At 38.5% G+C, this 26,776-nt stretch overlaps 1 protein-coding gene across 4 annotated transcripts in view; it reads left to right on the forward strand.

Moving 5' to 3' along the window:
* brip1 (BRCA1 interacting helicase 1) overlaps nucleotides 1-26,776 on the forward strand; it is a 54,432-nt gene that overhangs the window by 10,402 nt on the left and 17,254 nt on the right. For 2 of the 4 annotated variants that reach the window (XM_079611501.1, XM_079611502.1), the window contains exons 7-23: nucleotides 13-315; nucleotides 2,883-3,104; nucleotides 4,143-4,342; nucleotides 4,568-4,700; nucleotides 4,785-4,939; nucleotides 5,727-5,895; nucleotides 6,010-6,150; nucleotides 6,623-6,784; nucleotides 13,168-13,339; nucleotides 13,413-13,534; nucleotides 17,893-18,005; nucleotides 18,106-18,188; nucleotides 18,487-18,765; nucleotides 20,036-20,737; nucleotides 22,438-22,917; nucleotides 22,997-23,078; nucleotides 23,159-23,205. In XM_079611501.1, coding sequence (XP_079467627.1) covers nucleotides 13-315; nucleotides 2,883-3,104; nucleotides 4,143-4,342; nucleotides 4,568-4,700; nucleotides 4,785-4,939; nucleotides 5,727-5,895; nucleotides 6,010-6,150; nucleotides 6,623-6,784; nucleotides 13,168-13,339; nucleotides 13,413-13,534; nucleotides 17,893-18,005; nucleotides 18,106-18,188; nucleotides 18,487-18,765; nucleotides 20,036-20,737; nucleotides 22,438-22,917; nucleotides 22,997-23,078; nucleotides 23,159-23,205 — 3,565 coding nt within the window. Of the gene's footprint in view, nucleotides 1-12; nucleotides 316-2,882; nucleotides 3,105-4,142; nucleotides 4,343-4,567; nucleotides 4,701-4,784; nucleotides 4,940-5,726; nucleotides 5,896-6,009; nucleotides 6,151-6,622; nucleotides 6,785-13,167; nucleotides 13,340-13,412; nucleotides 13,535-17,892; nucleotides 18,006-18,105; nucleotides 18,189-18,486; nucleotides 18,766-20,035; nucleotides 20,983-22,437; nucleotides 22,918-22,996; nucleotides 23,079-23,158; nucleotides 23,206-26,776 lie in introns of those variants that run through there. The other 2 variants (XM_079611503.1, XM_079611504.1) reach the window with 1 other exon arrangement.

Raw genomic sequence — 26,776 nt, forward strand, 5'->3', positions numbered from 1 at the left:
TGTGTCCGACAGTCTCCCGTGTCTTGTTCTCTCTGTCCTTGCGCCAACCTCAAAGCAGGACAGAAACTGGTTGAAAAGTCCAAGGACAATGAGAAAGACAAAGAGGGAAGCGAGAGGAAAAAAATCCCAAAGATCTTCTTCGGCACTCGTACTCATAAGCAGATCACACAGATCGCACGGGAGCTGAAACGGACACTTTACTCCACCGTGCCCATGACAATACTGTCCAGCCGAGACCACACCTGTGTCCACCCTGAAGTGGTACCTCATGCCAACCGCAACGAGCGCTGCAGGGAGCTGCTGGAGGCCAAGAACGTGAGTCACCTCTTCCCAGGTTACACCGTGACATCGCAACCACCTTTGAGCACAGGTTCTTCATTCATCTGTCATCATTAGTGCCTCTGAGAGGGATAAAAGAGAGTATATTTAGGTTCACTAAGTTCAAGGCCTTTTATGAGACTGAACTCTGAACTCGATGTTGGTGATGTGAGAGAAACCTAAAGATCAACAATGAACCTTTTTCTCTGTAGTGATGCACTGAAATGAAAATTATTTGCTGAAACAAAAATTCTGGAATTTTGTAATGGATAATTTAAAAAATGCTCATTTTAAATTCAGCCTTTATTTGGAATAACTCAAATTTTATTCATATTTTTCTGATATTTTTTAATATTTAGAAAATATTCTATGAACATTTAGAATATTTAAAAAATATAAATGAATATTAAATCTAGTTATCTATCAACTAAAATATTCTAGTATTGTTTTTATATTGATATATTTCTTAATTAGTAAAAATAAATTATCTTGCCATTTGTACTTAAAGATCTTGGTTCCGACAACTTTTTAAAAATACTGTACAGCTGTTTGGGCTGCTCGATTATGGGAAAAAATCATAATCACGATTATTTTGGTCCGTATTGAAATCACGATTATGTAACTCGATTATTTCACATGACTTTGGAAACGTGTTGCATTTATTAAAAAGACACCTTTCAACAATTCTTAAAAAATAGAAAATGTGACATTTATTGTACTTTTTGAACTATTAAAAAAAATAATATAACAGATAATACTTCAATAAGTATTTTAATAATTCCCGCAGGTCTCTACCACTTATAATGCGGGAAATTCCCCCACAAACATTGATTCACTTTAGCAAGTAGATTGTATGAGTAGCCTAAATTAATCCACAGAGATTATAAAATCAAATCAATCATTTTAAAACTTTCTCCAAGACGCAATTGCACATACCGCGTAAGTGTTCAGCGGTTCTCTCTCTCTCTCTCTCTCTCTCTCTCTCTCTCTCTCTCTCTCTCTCTCTCTCTCTCTCTCTCTCTCTCTCTCGCTCAAAATGGGTTGGACAAGGCAAGCGTTGAAACTCTCGCGTTCAGGAGTCGGAATTCAATTAATTACACAACCCTAACAGCTGTATAGATGTAAAAACTGATGTGCAATTATGCACATGTTGTTCAATGCTATGATGACTTCAACCAAACTTAGTGTTAAGTAGTAAGGATGCAAAAGGTCACTGATCGTGTGGATTTCTATTGAAATGACTGGATTTCACCTGCAAAAAAAACACCTTAACAGATTCTGCGTTTTCGACATTTGACTGAAGAATGATATTTTCGGCGGCCGAAATTGTGGCGCATCCTTATTAGAATGGTTTAGATTTATTACTATGATAAAAGTGTTTTTCCCACCTCTGTGTGTGTAGAAAAAGATCACGCGATTTCACACTGACCACCTAAGTGTACAGGTCATGTAGTGATCCGCTCATCATGAATTTGTTTGCCTTTGAAACTCTTAAATTGGATCTTGTGAACGGAGATTGACCCACTCTTTACTGTGGAACCAAACACTTCATTTCCTGATCTTCACAGTGGCCTGCAGGCCAAACAGCAAGTGTGGCCACTTATTCTGTGAACCCTCTTCTCCTTTCACTGTAATACTGTCGTAAGAAAAGAAGACGAGCTGCCCACACTGAAATGCAAACCCTTGCTTTAAGGTTTCACAAACCTAATCTCCGTCACCAAAGTTGTGGAAAACAGTTACAGGCGATAATATCCCCAATCAGTCATACAGACCTTTTTTGTTGTGCAGCCTTGTCAAAGGCTTCAAACACACTTTGTTCCAGTGGGAGATTCGGTATTGTCCGTGTTACTTAGTCTCTGACCATCGGGCAGCCCACATAATGATACCTATTATGCTGTCACCACAGGTGTCCACTCACCTCTCGACTGTGTCGCGCCCCTGCACATGAAAGCGGGGAAGACCGTGCCGACAACCCTGCTCAGAGATAGGAGGGAATGAGCTGTCATTTTCCTCATCCTCCCTGAGGCCCCATCTCTTGTGTCCTCTTATGAGCCCCACTCCGAGTCTTTATTCTGCTCTCCTGGCCCTACTGAATGGCTGAAGTGCGTAGGCCTTTCAGACACTTGTCGTTAGGTCGCACACCCCTCAGTGATGCCATCATCACCTTCATAAGGGTTGGAGGACAGGGGGATCAAAACGACACGATCGGGTTGACGTTTATCCCATGCTCTCATTGACGACTAATCCCTCTTTGAGTATGTATACTGGAAGCTGCTATCGGCCTTTCAGCAGCATGTTACAGTTTCCAGTGAATTGCGAAACAATGCACAGATGCTTCCCTTTTCTGCATAGAGGCCGCTGCCTAAATAATCATATAAAACCACATTAACAGATTGTTGTATCAGTTCATTCATTCCCTGGGACTCAAACCCACAACCTTGGTGTCGCTAGCACTGCACTTTACCACTTATGCACTTAAATCTTTTAAAAATGCATCTCAATCAGACCTCTTTTCATAAAGTGATGTTATCTGTCTGCGTTTGTGTATTTCCATGTCATTTCAGGGTCTGTCATGCCGGTACTACCACAATGTGCATAAAATGCGTGATCAGAGCTCTTTACAGTGGGTTCATGGGCTACACCAGGCCTGGGACATTGAGGATCTGGTGCGTCTTGGTGGCAAGCTGCGGTCCTGTGCTTACTACGCAGCTCGGGAGCTCATGCAAGAGGCCTGCATTGTGTTCTGTCCTTACAACTACCTGCTGGACCCCCTTATTCGTGAGAGTGTGAGCATCAATCCATAAGTTACCATATAATCTAAGTTTCAGTATACACAGAATGTAATTAACTAGTTTTTTTTAAATATATATATATATATATAACTGTTGCTTTATAGATTATTTACATTTTATACGTTTTACTTTTTTTGAGTGTTTTGTGCTGATACCCCACTTATCAGTTTAATCATATATTTTTCTGTAAGAGACTAAAAACTAGGGTTGTCAAGCGAAGATATCTAATTAATATATATTAATCTAATTAATTACATGATGTGCCAATTAATTCATCTATTTAATCACAAATTAATCCCAGATCAAATTTGGCTCGGAAATTAGCCCCAAAAGATTGTTTAAAGTTATTAAACTCATTATTGTGTTAAATGAGAAAAGCATTAAATGGACATTATGAAAAGTAGCTTTTGAAATAAATATTTTATTTGATTTATCATAGAATTTATTACACATAAACTTTTAGGTTACAAGTGTGATGAAAACAGACAATATTGTGTCTAAAATATACCGCAATATGAACGTATTATTTATTGAACAGTTATAAATCAATATCACATTTGCACTCATTTGATACTGCAGTCATTGGTCGTGTGAACTATATAATTTGATATAAATATGAGACAAACTCATTTTGAGTCACAGCACAGCACCCCCAACAAAAACACAGCATTTTGCCCCAATATCTTGAATTTTAGGGGCAGTCTCACTAAATTCTTTAGGCTACATCACGCAGTGAGATGTTGCCCTGCTTTATGTTGTCCCCAATCAACTTTATGAAATGTAAGATGATCTACGTAGGTCTGGGGCAGGCTGGGTGTGTTAATTGCATTAAATCATTTTAATCATGTTATTTTTCCATAGCTAATTAATTCAATTAGTTCAATCGACAGCACTACTAAAAAGTTACATTTTTAAAAATCTGTCCACCCCTAGTTTAAAGAAGCCATTGAAAGTCTTTAAATAAGATTGATAACAATATGTTTAGATATTTTAAAGATTTTTATATGCATCCATCTTTGCTCCTCTTTCCAGATGGAAATCAATCTGAAGGAGCAGATTGTGGTGCTGGATGAGGCTCATAACATAGAGGATTGTGCCCGTGAGAGTGCCAGTTTCACCCTGAATCAAGCTCACCTGTTGCTGGCACGTGATGAGATCGACGGAATGGTGACACATAACATTCGGCGTGATCAACACAAGCCACTGCTAGCATTTTGCTGCAGCCTTGCCAAGTACGGTCCCTCTTTTCTTCAATAGTTCCACATCATAGGTGGTGGGACACCCATATTTGGCTTCATCATGAGTTGTAGTCTGCAGAGATCTGCTTTCTGAAGATTCTTAATATTTCTTTATGTGGACCAGTATGTAATTTGTGTAAATTGGGAGCTAAATAGTCCAACTCTTTGAAAGAATTGAAATAAAATTAACTATATATTTGTGTCCATACTTTTATGTAGCTGGGTTCAGGAAAGCTGTGATGGCTTGGAGGAGCGTGAATACGAGTCTTCATGTAAGGTCTGGACAGGGACGGAGGTTCTTGGCATCTTCCATGGCCTTGGCATCACAGCAGACACCTTCTCTTTGCTACAGGTATTATTCCTCCGTGTACCTTGCTCCCCTTTTACCAGGAGTATACTAACAGTCTCCCCTCCTTTTTTTATCTGATTTGTGTAGAAAAACCTGGCAGCAGTGCTAGAGAAGGAGGAGCGAATCGGGGTAGTGAACGGGAGAGAAGACACGGTGCAGGTTCCCACCATCAGCTCCAACACTCAGTCAATGCTCAAAAGCCTCTTTATGGTGCTGGAATTTCTTTTCAGACAAAATTGCAGGTCATTATCACAAACTACCCATCATTCTTCTTACCTTACTATCTCTAAAAAGGTTTTTGGCAGTGATTTTTAAAGACCCCTTGAAGTCGCAATTGGAGTTTTATGGCTTTTAGTCCATGTTTTTTTTTTCTTTATGGGTATCTTTATGCTAGTCTCCTCCTAAAAGTTGGCAAGATTTAAGTGTAAAAGATAACTTTTAAGTGTAAAATTTAGAGGGGAATCATAAATTCAAAATACCGGTAAGCTGATATAAGTAAAATTATAAATTTTAGTTATAAATAATCAATGCTTGTTTCCCATTCATTTTTTCACTTAATTGCTCCAATATTTCCCTACATTATATTTTTACAAAATGTTTTCATTGCATAAAAAATGGCACTTAGAAAATGTTTTTATACAATTGAATTGCTGAATCAATAATACATTTAAAAGATTAGTTTGAATGGAAACCTAGTTTTTGCTACTGATATTTAAATTCACAGGACATGTAGGTTGGTGAAACTAGTCTGGCGAGTGGTGTCACAGACTTCAGGAAACTTAATGGATGAATAAATGTTTCCCAATATAATTTTTATCACTAATGTATCTTCAAATAATTCACACATCACCCAGCCCTAGTTTAATGCACGAACATAACTATCAATGTATTTGTATTTTAGTGTACTTGATAATCCTTGTCTTTTTAAAAGCTTTGAACAAACTTTCTAGTACATGCTTTAGTAAGCCACAGTTATTTCACATTCGTCTATTGGTTTTACTAAATTTCTCTGTTTGTGGATATGTACAGGTTTGCAGATGATTACCGTGTGGCTCTCCAGCAGAGCTACACGTGGACAACCCAGCAGGACCTGCCCGACACTCAGGGCTTTTTTGCACGACCCCAGCGTCGCCGACAGAGCACCCGCACCAAAACGCTGGTGCACACCCTGAGCTTTTGGTGCCTTAACCCTGCTGTGGTGAGAATAACTTTGCTTGTTGCAGAACTTAAAATGTTTATTTTTTTTATGTTGTTAGTATGAAAATGAATTGTAAGCTGTTACTGTAGTGGTTGGTGGTGTTTGTCTTGGCAGGCATTTTCAGATCTGAGCGATTCAGTGCGGACTATCGTGCTAACTTCGGGCACCCTCTCTCCCATGGGGTCCTTTTCCTCTGAACTTGGCATCAAATTCTCCATCCAGCTGGAGGCCAATCACGTTATCAGCAAGTCTCAGGTCATTGCTACATAGTATTTATCAGGATGTGGATCTACCAAAAATACAGTTATATTGTGAAAGTTTATTGGAAATTACAATTTGTTTTCTATTTTAATATATTTTAAAATACCTGTGATGGCAAAGCTGAATTTTCAGCAGCCATTTACTCTAGCCTTTAGTGTCACATGATCCGTCAGAAAATATTTTAATATGTTGATTTGGTGCTCAAGAATGAATATAATCTTAATATTTTTGTGTAAACTGCAATAAAAAAAATTCTTTCAGGATAATTTTTTTAACAAAGTTGAAAAACGTAAATTTAAAAAAAAATGTTTAGTATAATTATAAATGTCTTTTTGATCAATTTAATGTGGCCTTGCTAAAAAAAGTATTAATTTGTTTAAAGAAAATCTAAATAACCCTAAACTTTTTTATTGGCAGTGTAACTTAAATTCTGAGTTGTATAATAGGTGGTGTGTGTTTGTTGCAGGTCTGGGTCGGTACAGTTGGTGCAGGACCTCAGGGTCGTAAACTTTGCGCCACATATCAGCATGCAGAGACATTTGCCTTCCAAGATGAAGTAGGGGCCCTGCTTTTGAAAGTGTGCCACATAGTGAGTCGAGGGGTTCTCTGCTTCCTGCCATCCTACAAGGTGTGTAGAGTCAATATTCTCTGCAATTAATGGCGCTGGCTAACTCAAGTATCCCTTTTGCTCATACATATGGTTAGGGATTTGAACAAACCTCTTACTCAAAGTGTTCAATTTAGTAGCACCATTTGTGCTAAGGATATGAATGATAAGCAAGTGATAAAATGGCCAATTTAATTTGAGGGGGGGCACCTGAGCCATATTTAAGGACCATAGAGACTTGGGAATGGTCTCTTTTGATTGTTTAGTACCTGCTGAACTCCCGTTGGTCTAGCAGCCAACCTAAACATCTTAGAATGGCAATACACTGGCAACCTCCCACTTCAATCTAGTACTTTAGCAAGTAGCAACAGAAAATATTAAAATCCAGTTAACCTTTTAATCTCATCCATATTTCTTTGCTTATAAAGAATCTAACAAAATCTAAGATTCTGAAACATGAATTGTTTTTTTACTAAGTCATGTCAATTTGATACTGCAGCACTATAAAGCTGCCACTGGGAGGCCTTAGAGACCACAATTTTGCATTTCTGTAAACAAGCTAATGTTTTCCTCAGAACTGCCATAAAAATATTGTCTGCATGCTGTGTAAGAATGTGGTTGCTGTTTGACATTCCGGTAGAGGATCCTCAAATTCTTAACACTAGAAGCATCTGTTTCAAAATTCAATAGCAGCGGTCAGACAATGACCACATGCAATAATGCGTGGCTGTAATGTATTATGGATAATGAACAAACCTTTGAGTGCTGGCTCACGGTTTTTCTGTATCCCTTTTCAGGTAACAGGCTCAATTATTGAAAACCATTGAAAAATACTTTGTTCTTCATTGTTTGTTACGTTTAGTTAATGAATAATTAAGCCCTATTCAAGCTGCCTGTCATGATGTACCCTCAGAGGGGATGATTAACATTCTCAAATGTCTGTGTGTGTGCACTGCATGTACATCTTTGTGTTGATGTACACTTAGTGCACATTTCCAATATATTCATCCAATATATTTAGCCTAACAGAATCATAGTATGTTACCCCAACTTTAACACAAGAACCAGTTTCTTTATAAATTGACCACATAAATTCCCTATTGTATATCATGTCCATGTTATGAATGCTCCATGTGGATTAATATTTAATCTGGAAATTGAGCAGTTTAGGGATTTATTGGAGACTGGAAATTCTGGAGCCTTGGAGTCCCGTCTGAGAAGGAGCAGACCAGAACATCTATAGTTTCCAGACACCTCTCAACTCCTGCTTGATCACTATCTCTCCATTCTGCTAGGGACCATGTTTATGATGTGTGTCTGTTCTGGCCATTTGTCCCCATGGCACCAAATGTGCTATAACTCGCACAGATAGACAGACACACAAGCCCTATACTGTTCTCAAGATGTGGTTTTGCAGCTTCCAACCTGTCTTAGTTGGACACCTGTTAACCACAGCGGCCCATGTTTTCTGGCATGACCTCATGACAAGAAGGGCTAAACAGTTAGGAGATCCTGCTTATTAAATGTGTGCTAGGAAAGGTGAAAAGATCTTGTGGAAATGCAGGATGCTTTTAAAGCCGATTAAGATAAGGGCCATTAGAACTGACGTCGCCAAGCTGTCTGTGTGAAGATGCATCTAAGCTGGCGCCTGGCGTGGTGGGGTGGAAAGGAGGGGTTGGTGGATGTATCTATATAACTTGCATCCTCTCAAAGTCAAAAGTGCTCTGCAGGGGTTCTGAGCACAGGCTATGAGCCCCCAAGGCCTCTCAGCATACTGTCTGCAGTCTCCTAGGCATAGCTATAAATGCAGTCTCAACAGTATCAGTAGAGATACTGTCTGTAGCACATGTGATCCAAGGTAATTGTATTACAGAAATACTTGCTTGATTTATTTGTATATGTATTTATTAGTGCTTTTGCTCTATATATTTTTGTGTATTTTATATATGTTATAATATTATTACTGTTGTAAATACTTGTAAATATATGATTTTACACACATACAGTATATATAGTATAATTATATCATATATATTTTCATTTTATATATAATTTTTGTGTACATGTTTACATTATGATATAAAAATATACGTAGTTATATACTATTTATTTTAAAAATATTTTCATTATTATGTACTTGTTTACAACATATAATTGTATATAATAGAGTATATAACATGGCATAACATTATTATTATTATTATTATTATTAATAATAATTAGTGAGGCAACCCCTTTATTCCAGCTATAGGTATTGACTAGATAACAGCAGAACCGTACTTGAACAGATCTTGTTTTTTTTATCTGTGGTGTTAATTCTCACTGTTGGCCTCACACTAATGGCCTGCTCCGCGTCAGTTCTGAGGAGTGTGGGTGCTTGCAGGCAGGTGGCAGGGGCGCCACTCCACTCTGTCCTTGGCGTGATCATCACTGTGATATTTGCAGCTGAATTATTTACAGCAGCTACACGTCTTCTCCTGCCGCCACCAGGGCACTATGTTTCATTTATGCCACCCTACAACCAAGTTTGTCCATTATTTAGAGGCCTTTTGCAAAGAAAAAACAGCAATGTGTTGTCACAAGACAGAATTGCATCAAGGTTGGAGAAAAGTTGATAGAGTAGTGTAGGTGGCAGAGGAAATGATAGCGTGAGAGAGAATGCACACAGTTGTGCCTCGCAGTGCCACCTCTCCTCCATGTCCCCTAGGAGAACTGCATCCGGTCTACTTAATCTAGCATGGTGACACAAGCTGAGTGATGCATATATTTAGTCGACTAACCACAATGAATTATTCAGCTTTTGTTGTGCCTGCGGGTGTTCGCTAGATAGTCTTCACTCCACTTTGTTTTATCAACAGCTTCTCTGAACGCTTTTACCCGTTCTTGTGTAGACATCTGAGATGTGAGTTTTTCTCTTTACTGTCAAAGACAACGGCAGCCACATTTACCGGTACATGTACGCCAACAGTAGTGAATATAGCATTTTCAAGATTGTTCTTCTAAAAGATATTTGTTCTGCTGAATATTGCTAGATTCATATATGTAATTATTTATATATGTATTAATTTTGTTTTAATTTTAAAAATAGCTTCTTTCCAAATGCAATAGTTTCCCTAAACAACTCTAGTTAGCCAAACTCAGTCACCTTCTGCACTGCGATTACTGTTTTAATTTTGTTTTATTACCTTTTTTATTATTTATTGTATGCATCCAGTGGAGAGCGATCCTAATTCCGTTGTATTGTAAAGTACAATGACAATAAAGGCATTCAATTCAAATAATTAATTAATTTACCATAATTTTTGAGAGAGAAAAAATACCACATATCTGAGAGGATTAAAGCAATAGGAGTTGTCCATATGCAGAACATTTTAGAGTAAATGTATTTAAGAGGTGACAAATAGTCCTGGAACTAAAAAAAAAAAGGAGGCAGAAGCCAATCAAATGTCTGCATAATTAGGTAACTTCACAATCCACTACTTTAAAAGGTGAGTAATGCCTGTTATCATAGCACATATCAAAACTTGGTATTATATTGTGAAATATATTTACTCTAAAATGTTCTGCATATGGACAACTCCTATTGCACGGTCAGTTGTAAATACAACTGACCGTGGGAACAATGTGTCCGTTGTGGTCTATTGCTGATAATGTTAGTCTGCTGCAGAGTTCTTAAGATGTGAGATTCTGGTCTACAGTAAGGGGACCTTAAATAAGGCATGAGACTGGGTCACTGCTGTCTTGAGCTCGCAGCCCTCGGGTGCCGTGTAAGAGACGAGGTGTCAGAAGTGGGGCTGCACACGCCTTATATACTTATACTGGTGGTTAAATGTAGCCTAGTGCTGTGTTATCAGACATTCTCACACCTTACTGTATTTTGGAAATCCTTATTTTAGTTTTAAACCTTTATCTAAATTTAGGCAGTGATTGTTATTCTCCAGATGTGCACAGTAGAATGAGGATGTGAGGTTAAATGCCTCTTATCATTTGTCGGAGCTTGTTTGGTACTAGTGTGTTCATGTCGTCTTTGAGCACGCCATCTGTTTGATGGCACTGTCACTGACCTCAGAGAGGGATGGTGTAGGGTCACTTCTGCAATGTTTGTGCACCTGAGCCTCAGCCAAGTGTGCAGATTGACATTTTCATTCTGCTGTGTCCTGGTCTAGGCCCTGTGGAAACAGCGCTGCTCTTGTCAGATAATGCCTATGAATTAGGCATGAAGGCCATGTGCTCATCCCATCACCACCACCCCCACTAACTCCCATTCCTTGTCCAAACATCTTAAAACAGAAGTGCACACTTGCAGATCCTAATTTTCACTGGCAACATTGGATGCTGTCCATTTATTCTATCACTGTTGATGTTTTTAATGGCAGGTTAAATTCTTCTCATATTTTTTTTTGATTGATAGACTGAATGTGGTTATCAGTTGTTTTGCTTACTTCAATGAGCTTTTTTTTTTTTTTTTTTTTTTTTAGTACAAATTGGTGGATGGATGGAGATAGAGGCTGATTTTGAAAAATATGTAGCTTTGAGTCTGTAGAATCTTGAGAGAATCTTGAGTTTCTTCCTCATTGCTAACTGGCTTCTCTTTTTGGTTTTTCAAACTATGGCTCTAGTCTGTCAAAATGAGGGATGTGGAAAATGTGCCTGTAATGAAATTACTGAATGGAAGCAGACATGGAGTGATGTTTACTCACAGTGTCTGTGAGATAAAAGCATTAGGACCATTACCCTTTGAGCCAAGGGACTCCTGGAGTGGCACTGTATTGTATTTCGTCCGCTTTTATAAGGCTTTACAAATTACAGCTCTGGGAATATAAACAACAAGCTTATACAAGGAGTCTTTGTGCTTGCATGTGTCCCTGTCTTTTAAGGGGCAGCATTTTATTATCCTGTTATGCTCAGGTCATCATCGGGTTACACTTCAGGCCAAGCACAAATTGATAACATTGACCCTTAAGGTGAATTTAAGATGCCGAATACAGCATCCAAACCCATCAGTTGTATTCGTCTAAATGAGTCATGTTTTTTGTTTCAGCTTCTTTTTTCTCTTGTCCTCCACCTCCTCTTGTCATGAACTCTTCCGCAGAAATCAGAATTTCCTCCAAGTACAGTGTGTATAATGGCTGTTTTGTTCCTTGGGCAGTCTACTGAGAGAATGGTTTAATAATTCACATTTTATTCATATCGGATTTGCAGCAATTGTTAGTCTTTGAAACAGTGACATTTATGAGTTTGTTGCAGCTTCAGCACAAGGGTCATGTTTTATTGAAGACAAGTTGCTTGTTTGTTCCTATAAGCACAGACCTGATGAAATTGGTGTTGCTTCACTTCACAGTCACATCCATGTGTAAAATAGTTTTCACAGTGCAGAAGTCTCAGCCACCTCAGATGGGATTTAACATTTAGAAGTTGTGAGTTTAATGTCTTCTTTGGTAAAGTGGTGTGGGCATGCATAGTTTTTCTGTCCTTTAAGCAACAAAAGTGTAATGATCCTAATACTGAGTCCCGGGGTGCTTCTCCATTCTTTGTTTTTGTTTCTCTGAATAAAGCCACAAATTCCTGCAGTCATGAATTTTTTTTTTTTTGCTGATCACAAGAACTTTAGCTTGACCCTTCTAACACATTTCCAAGCCAGTGAAGATTTGCTTGGATTGTAAAGGCATGCCTATTCAAGAGGAAAATTTGTACAGCCGAGACAAGTATTGCTCCCTGTGAGGGAGAGCTTTTAGATCAGTGTTCCTCCCTTGGGAGTTACTGACTTTTTTGCACTAACAATAGCACTGTAACACTGATTTTTATTATGAACAGAGTTTATACTTGAAATTTATCGTTTTTCAGTAACAGGAACTAGAGAGAAGACTGAAGAGAAACGTCATGTGTCTTGCTGTGAGCTTTCGTTCTTAGGCTTTTAGTGTGCAATGTACATTATTTGTTAAAAATATAAAAAGAAGGTCCAAACCAGCTAATTGTTTATAATGCAAACAGGAGGTCTGCATTTATTAAGCTATGAATTACTGGGCAACCCAGGGTTCAGACATTCCTCTTCAACTGAGTCTTGTTTTTTATTTTAATGGGGGCCACATGGATGCTGCAGGTTTGAATCAAACTTTTGTGTTCGAGAATATGGTTTTCGTTATGTTTGTTATTAAAGGCATCCCTTTTTACCATTCTAACTCATTCCTATTATTACTCTACACTAATTACACATGTGTTGCACCAGAATAGAAATAAAAAATATATTTATCGTACTCCACTGAACTTGCATATTATTATGGACTGAATATTATATCCTAATGTAACTACTAAATATTATATTACATACTGAAATTATTGGATTGTCTTGTTTTGGGGGATGCAATGCAAATAATTTATTCTTGGTCAATTTTTGTGTTGATAAGATGTTGGATAAACTGAGGGACCGCTGGATGAACACAGGTCTGTGGGAAAAGCTTGAGGAGCGAAAGACTGTGATCACTGAGCCACGTGGTGGTGGCAAGGGTGATTTTGATGAGCTGCTGCAGACCTACTATAAGGCCATCAAAGGAACAGCAGCCAACTGTGAAAACAGAGGTTAGTGTTGATTTACTGCAAATGCCTAGTTTAAATGTGTTGTCTGTGTGTTGATTATGATTTATTTTCCCAGATGGAGCGCTACTGGTAGCTGTTTGCAGAGGGAAGGTGAGCGAGGGCTTAGACTTCACCGATGACAATGCCAGAGCAGTGGTTACTATTGGTATCCCATTCCCTAATATCAAGGATTTGCAGGTAACGGTCTGGAAAAAAAGCATATCACAATTAAAACCGCATATATCTGACATGTTTGTTTTCTCATGGATGATTTTTCAGAAAATAGCAGATGTAATTAACAGAATTCGGTAAAAACATAACATATACAGTGCTGGTCAAAATTATTTGCCCCCTTGGTAAATATGATCAAAGATGGCTGTAAAAAATAAATCTGCATTGTTAATCCTTTTGATATTATATAAAAAAAATTGCAAAAATCGAACCTTTCATTGAAGTAAAATAATTAAAAGTGGGGGGAGAAATCACATTATGAAATAAACGTTTTTCTCCAAAAGACGTTGGGAACAATTATTTGCCCCCTTTTATCAAATATGTTTGCAACCTCCTTTTCCCAAGATAACAGCTCTGAGTTTTCTCCTATAATGCCATGAGTTTGAAGAACACCTGACAAGAGATCAGAGACCATTCCTCCATACAGAATCTCTCCAGATCCTTCAGATTCCCAGATCCATGTTGGTGCTTCTTCTCTTCAGTTCAGACCACTTATTTTCTATAGGGTTCAGGCCAGGGACTGGGATGGCCAAAAAAAAGCTATTTTTTTGTTTCATGAAACAATGATAACATTTGTCCTAAATTTCTCCCTTAGAGAATATCTTTGCTAGGCTATTGTAGTCTTTTTATAATCTGATTAAAAACTTTTTCACTTTTCTTTGTCCCTTGTTAAACTCTGAAGTATAATTTATCCTCTCATATGTGTTCATATCGTAAAAAAAGTTATATTGTAGGCAGAACAACAGTCCGTCCACCCCCCCCCCCCCCCCCCCCCCCCCCCCTGCTGTGATCCGTAAATGAATTCAGTAGTGATTGTGCTGTGGTTTGCCTGTCCTTAGCAGATAGACCTGACCTTTAAGCTTCCCCCTCTGTCTACCTTGCTGTCAGAGTATGTTGAAGCTTTCCTAACTGGGTCTGTCACCGTGGGGATATGTACAGATGATTGACACTTCCGAGCCCTTCACCTTAGCGGAAGCTGTTGGCGTGGTTGTACCCTTACCTCTGGGAAGGCCTTTGATTTTTTTTCACTTCTGCTCCAGTGGAGGTCGATTGAGTTTGCCATTTTGGATGAGTTTTGGAGGGTTCTGAGGTAGGTTTTAATCATGTGGCTTGTTGCGGACAAGCGCTGAGTTGATGTGCCAGAGGGGGTGAGGAGCAAAGAAGCGGGGGTTTCTAGTGCACCTGGCCAACCGTAATGCTTCTTCTGGTCTCAAATGCCACATGAAGTGGTTGACAGCACTCAAACGTGTTTGTTTACTGCCCTCGATGTCTTCTCAATACCTCCCCCTTTGACACTGGTAATGCTTTGTCTCATTTTCCTAGTGCAGGTTAAAAAGATGGAGTTTTAGTGTACTCTTTCTTACCTTAAAAAGATTCAAACTTCTTTCTTGAGCTAATGAGAATAAAGAACTATTTTTGCAATTGGGAGAGAAGTCTATCCACAAAATTTCCCTTTTCAGCACATCTTTTTAAGTTTTGCTACTTTTTTCAGGGCCCCCATGGGGATGATTTCAAGTAATTAAAACGTAAGTGTATATTCACAATAGACATTTCATGTTTCTGAAAGATGTCAGAAATCTCCATTTATTTGTTTAAATATACAGTAAAAAAAAGATATATATATATATTTTTTTTTCAAAATCTTAGTTCTGTAATCACAAACAAATGGAAAGGTCATGGAAATTAATTTACTAAGAAGTGGAAACTATTTTACACAAGCATTTTTAATACGTTAATTTTATTCTATTTGTTGTTCATAAATTAACATCACAACAGTCTTTCGTTTACATACAGTAACAGCCTGAATGCAAGCTTTTTGAGCTTTGCTACAAGATGATGCATCTCCTTTGGTTGAGTGCATGGGGGGTGGAGATGACCCCTGGGGATACCTAGGATATGACCCTATTAATGCAAAGTAAAGAGAGGACACTGATACTATTTACTGTCAGAGTGCAATGGTTTGCTTCTGTCCAAAGCAAATTAATGCTTGCATTGACACTCACAGGGCCATTAAACAGCCACGTAGAACATATTAGCAACAACGCACAAAAACTGCTTCATTCATGATGGTGAGTTTTTAAAACGCTAAGTGCAATTTTCTTCAGAAAATATAGAAATCTAGATTTTGTTTCATTTTATTATTTTTCGTACTTTTAGGACTGTACACACATAAATTAATTGTGTCTTGTGACTTCACTTTCTACTCTCCACTCTCCAGTCAGAGTAGAGGTCCTGTTGAGTGGATGCCTGCACAGTTTTCCCAGATAGACAGAAAAGCTATTAAAGTGCCTCTAAAACGAGAGTATCGCTTTTATTAGTCCGCTATTGGGAACAAGATCAAAGGTGAACTTTAAACAGTCTAAGGCATTGTAAGCCGATGGTGCACACATAAAAATAGCCTCTGGTGAACATAAAAACTGGAGGGAACATGTTTTGTTTCACTAAGAAAAATAATCTCTGATTTAAAAGGCAGTAAAAGGGCTATTCTAGCTGATGCTGTGTCTCGATGCCTAATGAACAGCTTGAACATGGAAACTGTGTTAAAATGTAAAGGTTTGTGTGGAATGTTGTATCTTGTTTCTCTTTGATTTTCCTTTTAATTTGAGGAGCCGAGAACTCTTAGTGTGACTTAACACAGACAGACAGTGGGCTACAAGATCTCAGTGACGGGCACAGCGGCGGCAGTGTTCCGCTCTGCTGCAATGCATGCCTCTTGGTCAAATGTCTGTTTTTAAGGATGAACAGGTAAAGAGGTTGAAGCTGATGAGAGAGTGGGTTATCTCCTGACATTTTACGTAATCCCTTCCAGCTTGTGGTTTTTTGCACATTGAGGAGATTTGGCTAGCAGCGAGAATTGGCTTTTTCACATATGCAAGCTGTCATATCGGATTGAGTGTTGACGTGGTTCTGGGAGGTGAAGGCCTTGATAGTGAAATAGACTCTGATTGGATTTAGATGACAGTCCGCCTTGGGGTAACGGCCTTTAGTTGACAACAGGATCTCTATCCAGATGCTTTTAACCCTTCCAGTGGGTTAGAGATTGAGATGTGCATCAAATGGCAGATTCACTCATGCTTAAGTGTTTGCTCTTCTATTCAGCCCCATGTGTATATCAACGTGTCCATGTGTTTCTAAATATTCCTGATTAAAGCGTGTGACAACATTGCGGATGACGCAGAGCTGATGTATACAAGAGACAGGTCTTACCTGTGACGGTCATGGCCTTGTTCAGGTTTTGGCATCTGAAACACAGTAGCTGTCATAAATAGTTAAAGGCCTTTGCCATCCTGTCCCATCAGACGGGATTTGAACTTTTCAGTTGTCAATTCAAAAAGGTTAACGTTAAAACCGTGAGGGCAGTGGGTGAAAATGGATGGATGCCTCCCTGGCATTTTTATGGCAAAGCAGATGCCTATTGTCTGGTGGCCTCTTTCTTCCGCCTCTTTGCAATGGATCAGCGGGTGTGGGCAGACAAGTATGAAAGCACTACAGGCCCAGGGTGTCATCTTCAGGGGAGCCTTACCCTCTCCAGATCACCCCTCACCAGTCCTACCTCCTGCCAGTGTTAATCGAATTAGTTCTGTATGGGTGGTATGATGGTGACACAGCTGCCTGATTCCCAGGTGTAGCCTGTCGGGCCTTCTGATATATTTGAAGTTGGTGAAGAAAAATGTATACTGTCTACTAAGTTTAGAATAGAATCATTGTTTGTACATGACAAAAATTTTGCCATAATTTACTGTCATTTTAAACCTATATGACTTTCTTTCTTCTGTGAAACACAAAAGGCGAAGTTAAGCAGAATGTTAAAGGATTGGCTCTTGGATTGCTCCTGGAGAATAAACCAGCAACCTTCCTTCCAGTTACAAATCATGAAAATGTACCACTAAACAGCACTCAACTAATTGTATGCTGTTTGTTTATTTTGCTCAGCATGGAATCTGTTCATCAGGAGTTCAACAGGGTTTTCACGGTCCTGAAAAACTCATGGAAAACCATAGCCTATACATACATTTTCTATGATTTAGCAATATGCTTTACTATCACTTTTGATCAATTCATTACACCCCTGCAGAAAAAAGTATTAATACCTTAAAAAAATCTTGCTGCCCCCAAACTTTTGAATACAATAGAAATGTATCATTCTGCTTATGTTCATGCAGCAATTACAAACATCATAAAAATTCATTTTCCAAAATGTGTGGAAACCCTGGTTCTAAAATGCACTTCTATCTTGTATCGTGACCATCGCCTGAAATTCTGTGTTTAGTGTTTTTAGAGACTACTTTAGTCCGAGACGAGTCATTGTTTCTTTTGCATTGCAGGTTGAACTAAAGATGAAATATAATGACAAGCATGCCAAGTCACGAGGACTTCTGCCTGGTAGGCGCTGGTACGAGATTCAAGCATATCGGGCACTAAACCAGGCACTCGGAAGGTAAAAGTCATTTCAGGGTTGATGTTTATGCAGTTAGTCTGACATGATGCAAATCTTTTAAAATCAATTTGGTGTAACGATATGTTTGCTGACATCCTAGGTGTATTCGACATCGAAATGACTGGGGGGCACTTATACTGGTAGACGACCGGTTTAAGACAAACCCAAACAAATACATCACAGGTGGTGTAGAATCTCTAAAAATGATTTTGCTATTATATCACCGAGCTGTAGTTACATTTCTGTATCACTAGATGGAGATAATGACCTAGCTCAGGGGCTTTGAAATGTTAGACTGTGGGCTGCGGCCAGATAATGTGTACATAAGGTCTTGCTCTTTTACATGTAACAGTGATGGGTTGAAAACATTCATTACTTGAAAATCTACACAGATTGACAGCACTGTGGTAGAGTGTTATGAAAATAGTGGTCATGTAGAGTGGTTAAATGTTTGTCAAACGCTGCTGTCCTCTTCTCTCAGGCCTGTCAAAATGGGTGCGTCAGCTAGTGAGGCACCATGACACCTTCACTGGCGCCATGCAGTCCCTGGAGTCCTTTTCTCAAGGCCAGCGGGGGGCAGTAGAGACCTTCGAAGAGACACAATCTCAGGCTGTCACTCAATACCCCAGCCCTTCCAATGCTACATCTCCCCCTCTTCAGATAATCACCCCCAACAAGCCATTTGACCCTCAGCCTGCACCGCCAAACCTACACACCGAGGTGCAGGCAGCCAACTCTGAGAGCAGGTCTTCTGAATCAGGTATATGGCTTGGGTTGAAACGATAATGCTTAATAGTCATTTGTTTAACAATCTCATTAGTGCTCACTGCCTAACCCTCACTGGAATTAGGAAGTCACTGTATTTGGTGATGATGAATAACTGTTGGGCCAACGGTTTCCTGCCTCGCTCCATTACAGGCCCACTTTCATGAAGTACTTTTATAATGAGGCCTACTTATTTACTACTTGCTTTTTGTGTTGTTTAAAGGAGTAGTTCACCTAACAAATTAAAAATAATTGACTTACCCTGATCTCATTGTAAACAAACATGGTTTTTCCTTTTGTGGAACCAAAATGGAGAAACTAGATTGTATGGCTTCGCATGATCTTGAATATAGCACAAGACATGTTGTTTTTTTGTTTTTTGTTTTGCCCAAATTACACATTTACTATATACACTTACCATATTTTCCACAAAAATATGCAACATTGATGATAATAATAAGAAATGTTTCTTGGACACCACATTAGAATGATTTCTGAAGGATGATGTGGCATTGAAGACTGGAGCAATGGCTGATGGAATTCAGTTTTGTCATCACATATACATTATACATATACAGTATCAAATAAATGTAGCTTTGGTGAGGATAAGAGACTTCTTTCAAAAATATTACAATTAAAAAACTTGAAAGCTAGTGGATGCAAACAATCAAAAATTCTTCAGCATTTCTCCTTTAGTTTTCCACAGAAAAAAAGTCTCTGTTGAAAGTATTTAGAACGAAATGAGGGTGAGTAAACAATGACCAAATTTATGTCTGGGTCAACTATTCCTTTAACATTGTGGGTATTTTTAGGTAAAACCATCTGGTAAGTGATCGTGCGTTTCTGTGGTATACATGTATGCGTGCGTTCTGTACATGCTCTTCACTCCTCATTGCCCCTGTCAGACTCTGTGGCCCCCGATTGACTGAACATCATTGGGATGAGCAGATGTCTTGACTGTTGCTTTTAATGAAATCCCTTTGACCTTTGTTTGTGGTAGATTGAGCGTGAGTATTTGCGTACACTTGAGAATAAATCAGGGACTCCACTCATTCAAACACAAACCACATTGAAGACTCAAAACTAAAGCCCACACAATTATCATAGAGATCCTGTGCTCCACCACTTAATCAAAGCTAGCCATCAAACAAGTTGTGTGAGTGACAATGCTGGCTGTAGTGTTTTAACTAAATATTCTGCTTTGAGGTGTACCCAAGAGCTTTGTATAATTTGTCACTGATGTTTTTGTGTGTCTGTTTCAACAGGTGACCAAAAGTGTAAACGGCATCCATCTGAACCAATCACATTACCAAACAGAGAACGTAATGTCCACAGAACAGCATGGCCTACAGCCCATCTCTTCACCTCCTCTCCAGTCAGTAGCCAATTCAAGACTTCTATTTTTCAATCCGAGCAGGATGCAAATTCAGTGAACAAGGGAGTTCAGCAGAGACTTTCTGTGCTTCCTGTGACACCAAAGAACCAAATAAATGGTGCTCCTGACCGTAATGACAGCTCATTTGAACCTCAACTTGAGCAGCTCTTTGTGATCCCTAACTCTACCTTGAAGCAGAACACCAGTGGAATAGACCTTGATGACACTGAAGAGGGTGAACAAAGCATCTTCTACAGCCCTGAGCTGTTTGAAGGAGACGGGGAAGAGAAGGAAGAGTCTACTGAGGTGGAAAAATCTCCTGCAGAAGTCAGCCATCCTGCTAACAGCACAGCCAGCATTCTTTTGGAGGATCTGTTTGGTTTAGAGCAGGGAAAAAGGACATTGTCCGATGACATTGTGAGCAGCACTGTCCCAGACAACACATTATTAAAGGGTAGTGCAGAGCAGACAGAATTATACTGTAGTACAGACTTTGAGAATGTGCCTGCCTCACAAAATTGCGCCAGCAGTAGTCGGTCACGAAGACTCTCCAGATCTAGGCAGACAAGGCCAAGCACATCAGCAGCATCAGGTAAACTCACCAACTATTTTAAAATTGTGCCCCCAACCAGCCAACCATGCATCATCACAATTGATGACTGATAATGTTCAACTTTGTGTTTCTTGTTTTAATAAGTCTATTGTCTTATTTTGTGTAATAATGTGTATTTTATCCGAACCCCAAAAACAAAACGCATGGCTGCCGATTTGTCTTTAATATGCTCCCAAACACATGTGTATCGTTTAAAAGAATTATTAAAAATAAGTGACAAGCGCATCCTCGACTCTGTGACGTGATGTCTTGACCGGGTTGATTTTAATGAGATGTACTGTGCTATGGCAGCTAAAAACTGGGAGAAGGTGCAGGGAGGGGTTTACATGGCCGATTTCACTCGGCTGAGAGGTTCTGCATTTTTACTCAGAAATTACCATCCAGTAAAACTTTATTTGTGTGAACTTTGGATGTAAACGGGGGCAGCTGTGTAGTGCCGGGTGTCCGGGGCGCCAAGGGCAAACGAGTCTGTAAACAGGCACAGGAAGCTGCTTCTTTCTGTCTCCCTGTCAAACAGCTTGAAGAAATGATAACGCGTGAATTGTCACATAAGCACACAATTAACAATGAATTGAGCAATTTCTACAGTAAAATATTTTTAATAAAGTGGTTATTAAAAATATTATTGTTAATATTAATAGCAATCATATTGGCTTATTAGCAGTAATACTAGTAGAATAAAAAAAATTAATTAGCCTAACCAATTAAATCATTTATTTTGCTTAATGTTTCTCTTCTTCTGTTTCCACAAACTCAAATAACAATGATTAAGTTATTATTATTGTTAATATTTTTGCTATTATTATTATTAAACATTTTATGTTGTATATTTATTTAAATTTACCACAAAAAAATAATTGTTTATATTTATTTTAAAATGTAATGGAACATCAAAATTCTGGCTGTCTGTTAGAGCTAGAAAAATGTTTCTTAGTATTTAAAATCGGAAGTAGGACTGTATGTGGTTAAAGTATTTGTTCCACATACATTCACAACTGAAGAATAATGCATTTATAGATGGTGTTTTTGAAAGGTGTTGTTACTGGGTGGAGTATTCCAGTACTCTTACTGTGATAAAATTAATTTTGAACTCTAGAATATGTTATCCCTCACATTACGTTCCAAGGAACATATTAAATTAGATTTTTTTTTCTGAGACTTTGCGCAGTTAGGAATTGGGGTTGGGGGATGTGGGGGCAAATTAACCCCCATCAGCCTGACAAGATTTGTCTCGTTAGAGGGGCTTAAACGGCAACACCGTTAATGTGGGGGCCGTTGAATAAATTTTATTAAAGCTCATCCCTCTTCATCTGGGCTGTACGAAGGCAGTTCGTTATTGTAATTGCATGGCGGGCTGAGACCGACCCATTAGTATCAATCTGAATAAGGATGCTAAAGGCTAAGGAGTGAGAATGTGTGTAGATCAAGACGTCCTAATAAGCTGTCCGCAGCCACGCAAGACTGCGAAACAGTTGGACCTGCCCCAGCTAACCCTTTATTAAACTAATACATTTAATTGAATTAGCCTAAATCAGCCCTACTCTGTCCACAATCAGTTGAATGTTTATTCTAATCAGAGCAATGCTCTACAAGAAAGCTTTTTCCACTGTTTTAAGCATTATTGTGTTCAGGCATTATGATTTTCTCAATGCTCATTCTGAAGGTGCATGTGCTTGCAGGTCAAAGTTCAGATGGAAGGATCAGGGAGAGAGTTTCAGTGAAGTGGCAAGCTCAAAATCCACACAAAACTAGTTCAAGGCCTCCAACCTCACTCAAACCAGAGCTAATCCAGAAAATTAGAGGCCATATCCTTAATAGAAAGGAGACAAAGCACCCTCTATTTAGCCAGCAGAAATTAAGAGAAGCTGGGGGTTTTGGACAGGTAAATGGTAGTGGTGTACAAAGTGTAGTCCTCCACAACCAATTCACCCATGCCAGAACAAATGCCATTGCAGTGCCACTACACGGAACCAAACGAAGAGATTCAGTCAGACACCCAACCCACAGACCCTTGGGGCATCATGGGGCATCAGAGGTTTCATCTGCAGAGAGGTTAGAGAGGGGGAGAAGAACTAGTAAAGCTGGCACTTGTATGACAATTAAACCTTTGCCTCCTACATCTGTAGAGCTGCAGAATGACAACTTAGAGACCCAAACAGGTAGGAAAATCTGCTTATATGTCTTTAAATTCTATGTACTAATTAATTTCTTAATATTTAGCGTTGTTTGCATGAACAGGCATCAAAGTTCAGAGATCATATGGAAGGAAGAACAGACAGCCAAAAAAGGCACATGAGAACAGACATTCTCAAACACAGAGGTTAGCCAAATATTGGCATTGTGCAGTGGATGCTCAGTGGTTGAATTTTCCTTCTGTGATATGGAGCCTTTCTCTTCCAGCGGTTATCCAGTACACCTGTCTTTTGTGAATGAGTCCTTTGACCAAGGTAAGGGAAATTATGGTATGATGACTATTGCCAAAACATAACACTCCATTCAAGTGATGGCAAAACTGATTTCAGCATCATTACTCCAGTCTTCAATATCACATGATTCTTTGGGAATTTGGTACTCAAGAAACATTTTATATTATCATCAATGTTGAAAACAATTGTGCTGCTTAATATTTTTGTAGAAATAGTGATACATCATTTTTTTTTTGTCAAGAAAAATTCCAAAGAACAGCTTTTGTAGCAATGTAAAAATCGTTCACTTCACTCTTGAACAATGTGTTCTTGCTGAGTCAAATATGAATTCATTTCAAAAGCAAAATAAATAAGTCTTACTCTCTCCAAACCTTTGAAAAGTAGTCTACATATTGTAAACAAATTTTTTTTAAATTCTGATATAACCACATCCACGTGTGACACACCTTTAGTGTCTCGTTGGGGTGTGGTCTTTGCTGCTACTTGTGTAAAGAACTACTATCCTTTTTGTCCTAAGTAGATCAGTGCAGTCCTGTTTACCTGACGGAAAGGTAGATGGGCCATAATGCATTTTGACCCTTCAAAGTCTTTTAGACTGTCAAATAATTTGCTCTTACTTTTCTGGCAAAAATACCAAAGTATTCAATATTGCCATGCATCACGTAATTGTTTTGTACAATAGAATAATGGATCATTTTGGTTTTCCTTTGAGGATCTCATCACTAAGAATGGATCATAAGTGTCACAAAAAAAAAAAAACTGACCAAACATGCTCTCTGAAAGATTAACTTGTAACTGATTTGCTGACACCCAGTCAATATTAAAACAACAGGCTAGCACTTATTTGTGTGGTTAGTTCAGGTGAAAGCTCATACAGTAGATGAATGCACAGTCCTTTTTTCTGTGTTTCATGTTTTTGTGAACCCTGTACATGCATAAATGTCCACCGTGCTCTTGTATGACGCCATATGGATGGAATTCTTCAAACTGGGAAAAATCCTTATTGATTGGAAGTCCTTGAGCCTTAATTAAACCAGAACCAGACAGTTACTTAGACACAAAAAGGAAGCCATGGAAAGGAACTTAATGTCATTATAACTTCATTGTGTTTTTCTATTAGAGATCTTAGAGTAAATCAATTAATATTCTGTGAAATATTGATCAAAATCATACAAGAAGGGCCTATTGGTGTTGTTGTTAATAGGCTATTATTGGCTGCACCCGTACACATGAACATAAGTTTATTGATCCACAATGTCTGCAGTTAGTAGTCATTAATTTGTAATGTGTATGGTGTGTCTGGGCTCAGATGACCCATTAACTCAGGACAATATTGAAGTGTCAAAACACTTTTATTTAAAAATGTTCAATCATTCAGGTGTTTGTGGAATATGAAGCAGCACAACCTTTTTCAGCATTGATGATAAAACAATTATTTTTTTATTTTTTATTTTTAAATGTGTTTTGGGGGGAAATGCAGCCTTGATAAGCATATGAGTCAAAAACCTTATTTTGTTTATTGATAGTTACGTATAAACTCTATACTATTTTGTTTTAAATTAGAAATTAAACATAAAATAATTACTTTAATGCTAACTTTGATGTACAGTATGAAAATTTATATTCACTTTGATATTTGCTTAAAATTAACATTTAACAGTGTTATTAAATTATTTGTGTTTTTAAGTGAGCATTAGGTGAAAGCAAAGGAAATCTAAATGTAAAAATAGCTGATAATGATGCAGATAATTTCAGCCGATATCCATTATGTCACAATATACTGTATTTTTAAGTATATTTTAACTTGAAATAAATTTAAGTGTCACCTTGTGCTGTTGATGCAACTTCCGTTACACTTTAAAAACACACTTGAGACTGCTAGTTCTGCTCGTTTAATGTAAGGAAAAGTTGTTGCACGTGTGGAATATGTCCTTGAGCCATTCACAGCCCACCACCTGCTTTAAACTTATGCTGCAGTCGCCTCTCGTCACCCTCCTGTGCCCTACTCAACTTGACAAATCTCCCACCCTTCTGGCCTGAACTCCATCTGGGCCATATACACCGTAGCATGGGGCCGACACTCCCCAGAGGTGACATCCTATCATTCTCAGGGCCACCATCCCACCATGTAAATCACATCTCCCGTTGGTGTGTAATGGAGGTTTCATCTGCTGCTGGCAATGTAATCACTGCTGTTCTGATACCGCTGGCCCATATTTTTTTCTTCTTCTTGGCCTTTTGTCTTTGCCTTAGAGGAGAGCTTGACAGCTCTCAAAGGTGTTAGCCTCAGCCGTTACCTCTCAACGCCGTTGAAACTTTAGTTCATAATGGCCGAGGACGTTGAGGGCACATTAAATAATTGGCCATTATTCACAGCCTGTAGGGAGCTTGGCACACATGGTGTAGTTTGGTGGTTTTTAATGTGGAGGAGGAAGGTTGACAGACCCTGACCCCATTACGGAGGTTAACCTTATATTTGTAATTAAACTGGATCATTTTGTCTCATGAGAGGAAATGATCACGCTTCACAGAGTATAAAATGTGATCATTCAGAGCAGAGCTTTTCACTTCACTGCTTTTTGGATGAAACAAAAGAAAACATTGCTTCGTTTATTGGCAAAATGACTAAGCTTTTTTTAATGTTGTATATTTAAAAAATCAGTTTTTAATATTTTGATGGGGCTTTAGGAATTTATTTTAAATATTAACTTAATATATTTTAATGTATGCAGATGTTTTTGTATGCCACAGTGCCTTCGTTACAGAATTCACATTGACAAAGATTCTCTGTACCATCTTTGACTCTCACCTTGTTTTGTTCTTTAATATGAGCAGTACTCTTGGATATGAAAAGGTTAACACAATGTACTGGACATGAATTCAAAGGTTTTGTGCTGTATTTGAGGCAGCGTGTACTTAAGGCATCGCATTGCACAGCAAAGGAAGCTGTGATAGCATTGTTAGGGACGGAGGGTGGGGTGATGTTATAACTGCTTGTGTTTTGGGTTTGGGTGCTTTAACTAGGAGTGGCTTGTGGACAGGTGGTTGCCTAGTCACTGAATGTTTGTTGCTGCGGCAACCGTCTGCACCAGTCTTGATAAATCCGCTTTTTTTGTGTGTTTTTTTATTTATTTTTAAGGGGGATGCGACTAGGTAGGTGAGGAGCAATCTATAATGTAATGGATAGCTAATCCTCATTTTGGTTAATCTGTCTGTCATGTTACCATCTTGTGCTGGCTTGGATGCCAGTTTTTACAGCCCAGATTCAGAATAAAAACCCTTATGGGCTGAAGAAGCTCTGTTAGAGGTTTAGACCTATAATCTCTGACAATAATTGGCTCATGAGCAGACAAAGGTATTAAGGAACACATAAACAACAAGTCTAACATGCCTCACGTCTTTGGTCTTTAAAACTATAACTTTTGTTTTATTTGTTTTATAAATTGTTTTAAGAATGTGCGCAAGTTATAAAACCGTTTCATTTCGATTTTTCATTACATGTGTTGTTTCCAATATTTAATCTTCAAGTCTGAAGCTTTGAAGGCGCTGTTGGCCGGTTCTGATCATCTTAGTTCCTAAACATCTCCCCCTC

Source organism: Phoxinus phoxinus (assembly GCF_949152265.1).
Source record: "Phoxinus phoxinus genome assembly, chromosome: 4".
Lineage (NCBI taxonomy): Eukaryota > Metazoa > Chordata > Actinopteri > Cypriniformes > Leuciscidae > Phoxinus > Phoxinus phoxinus.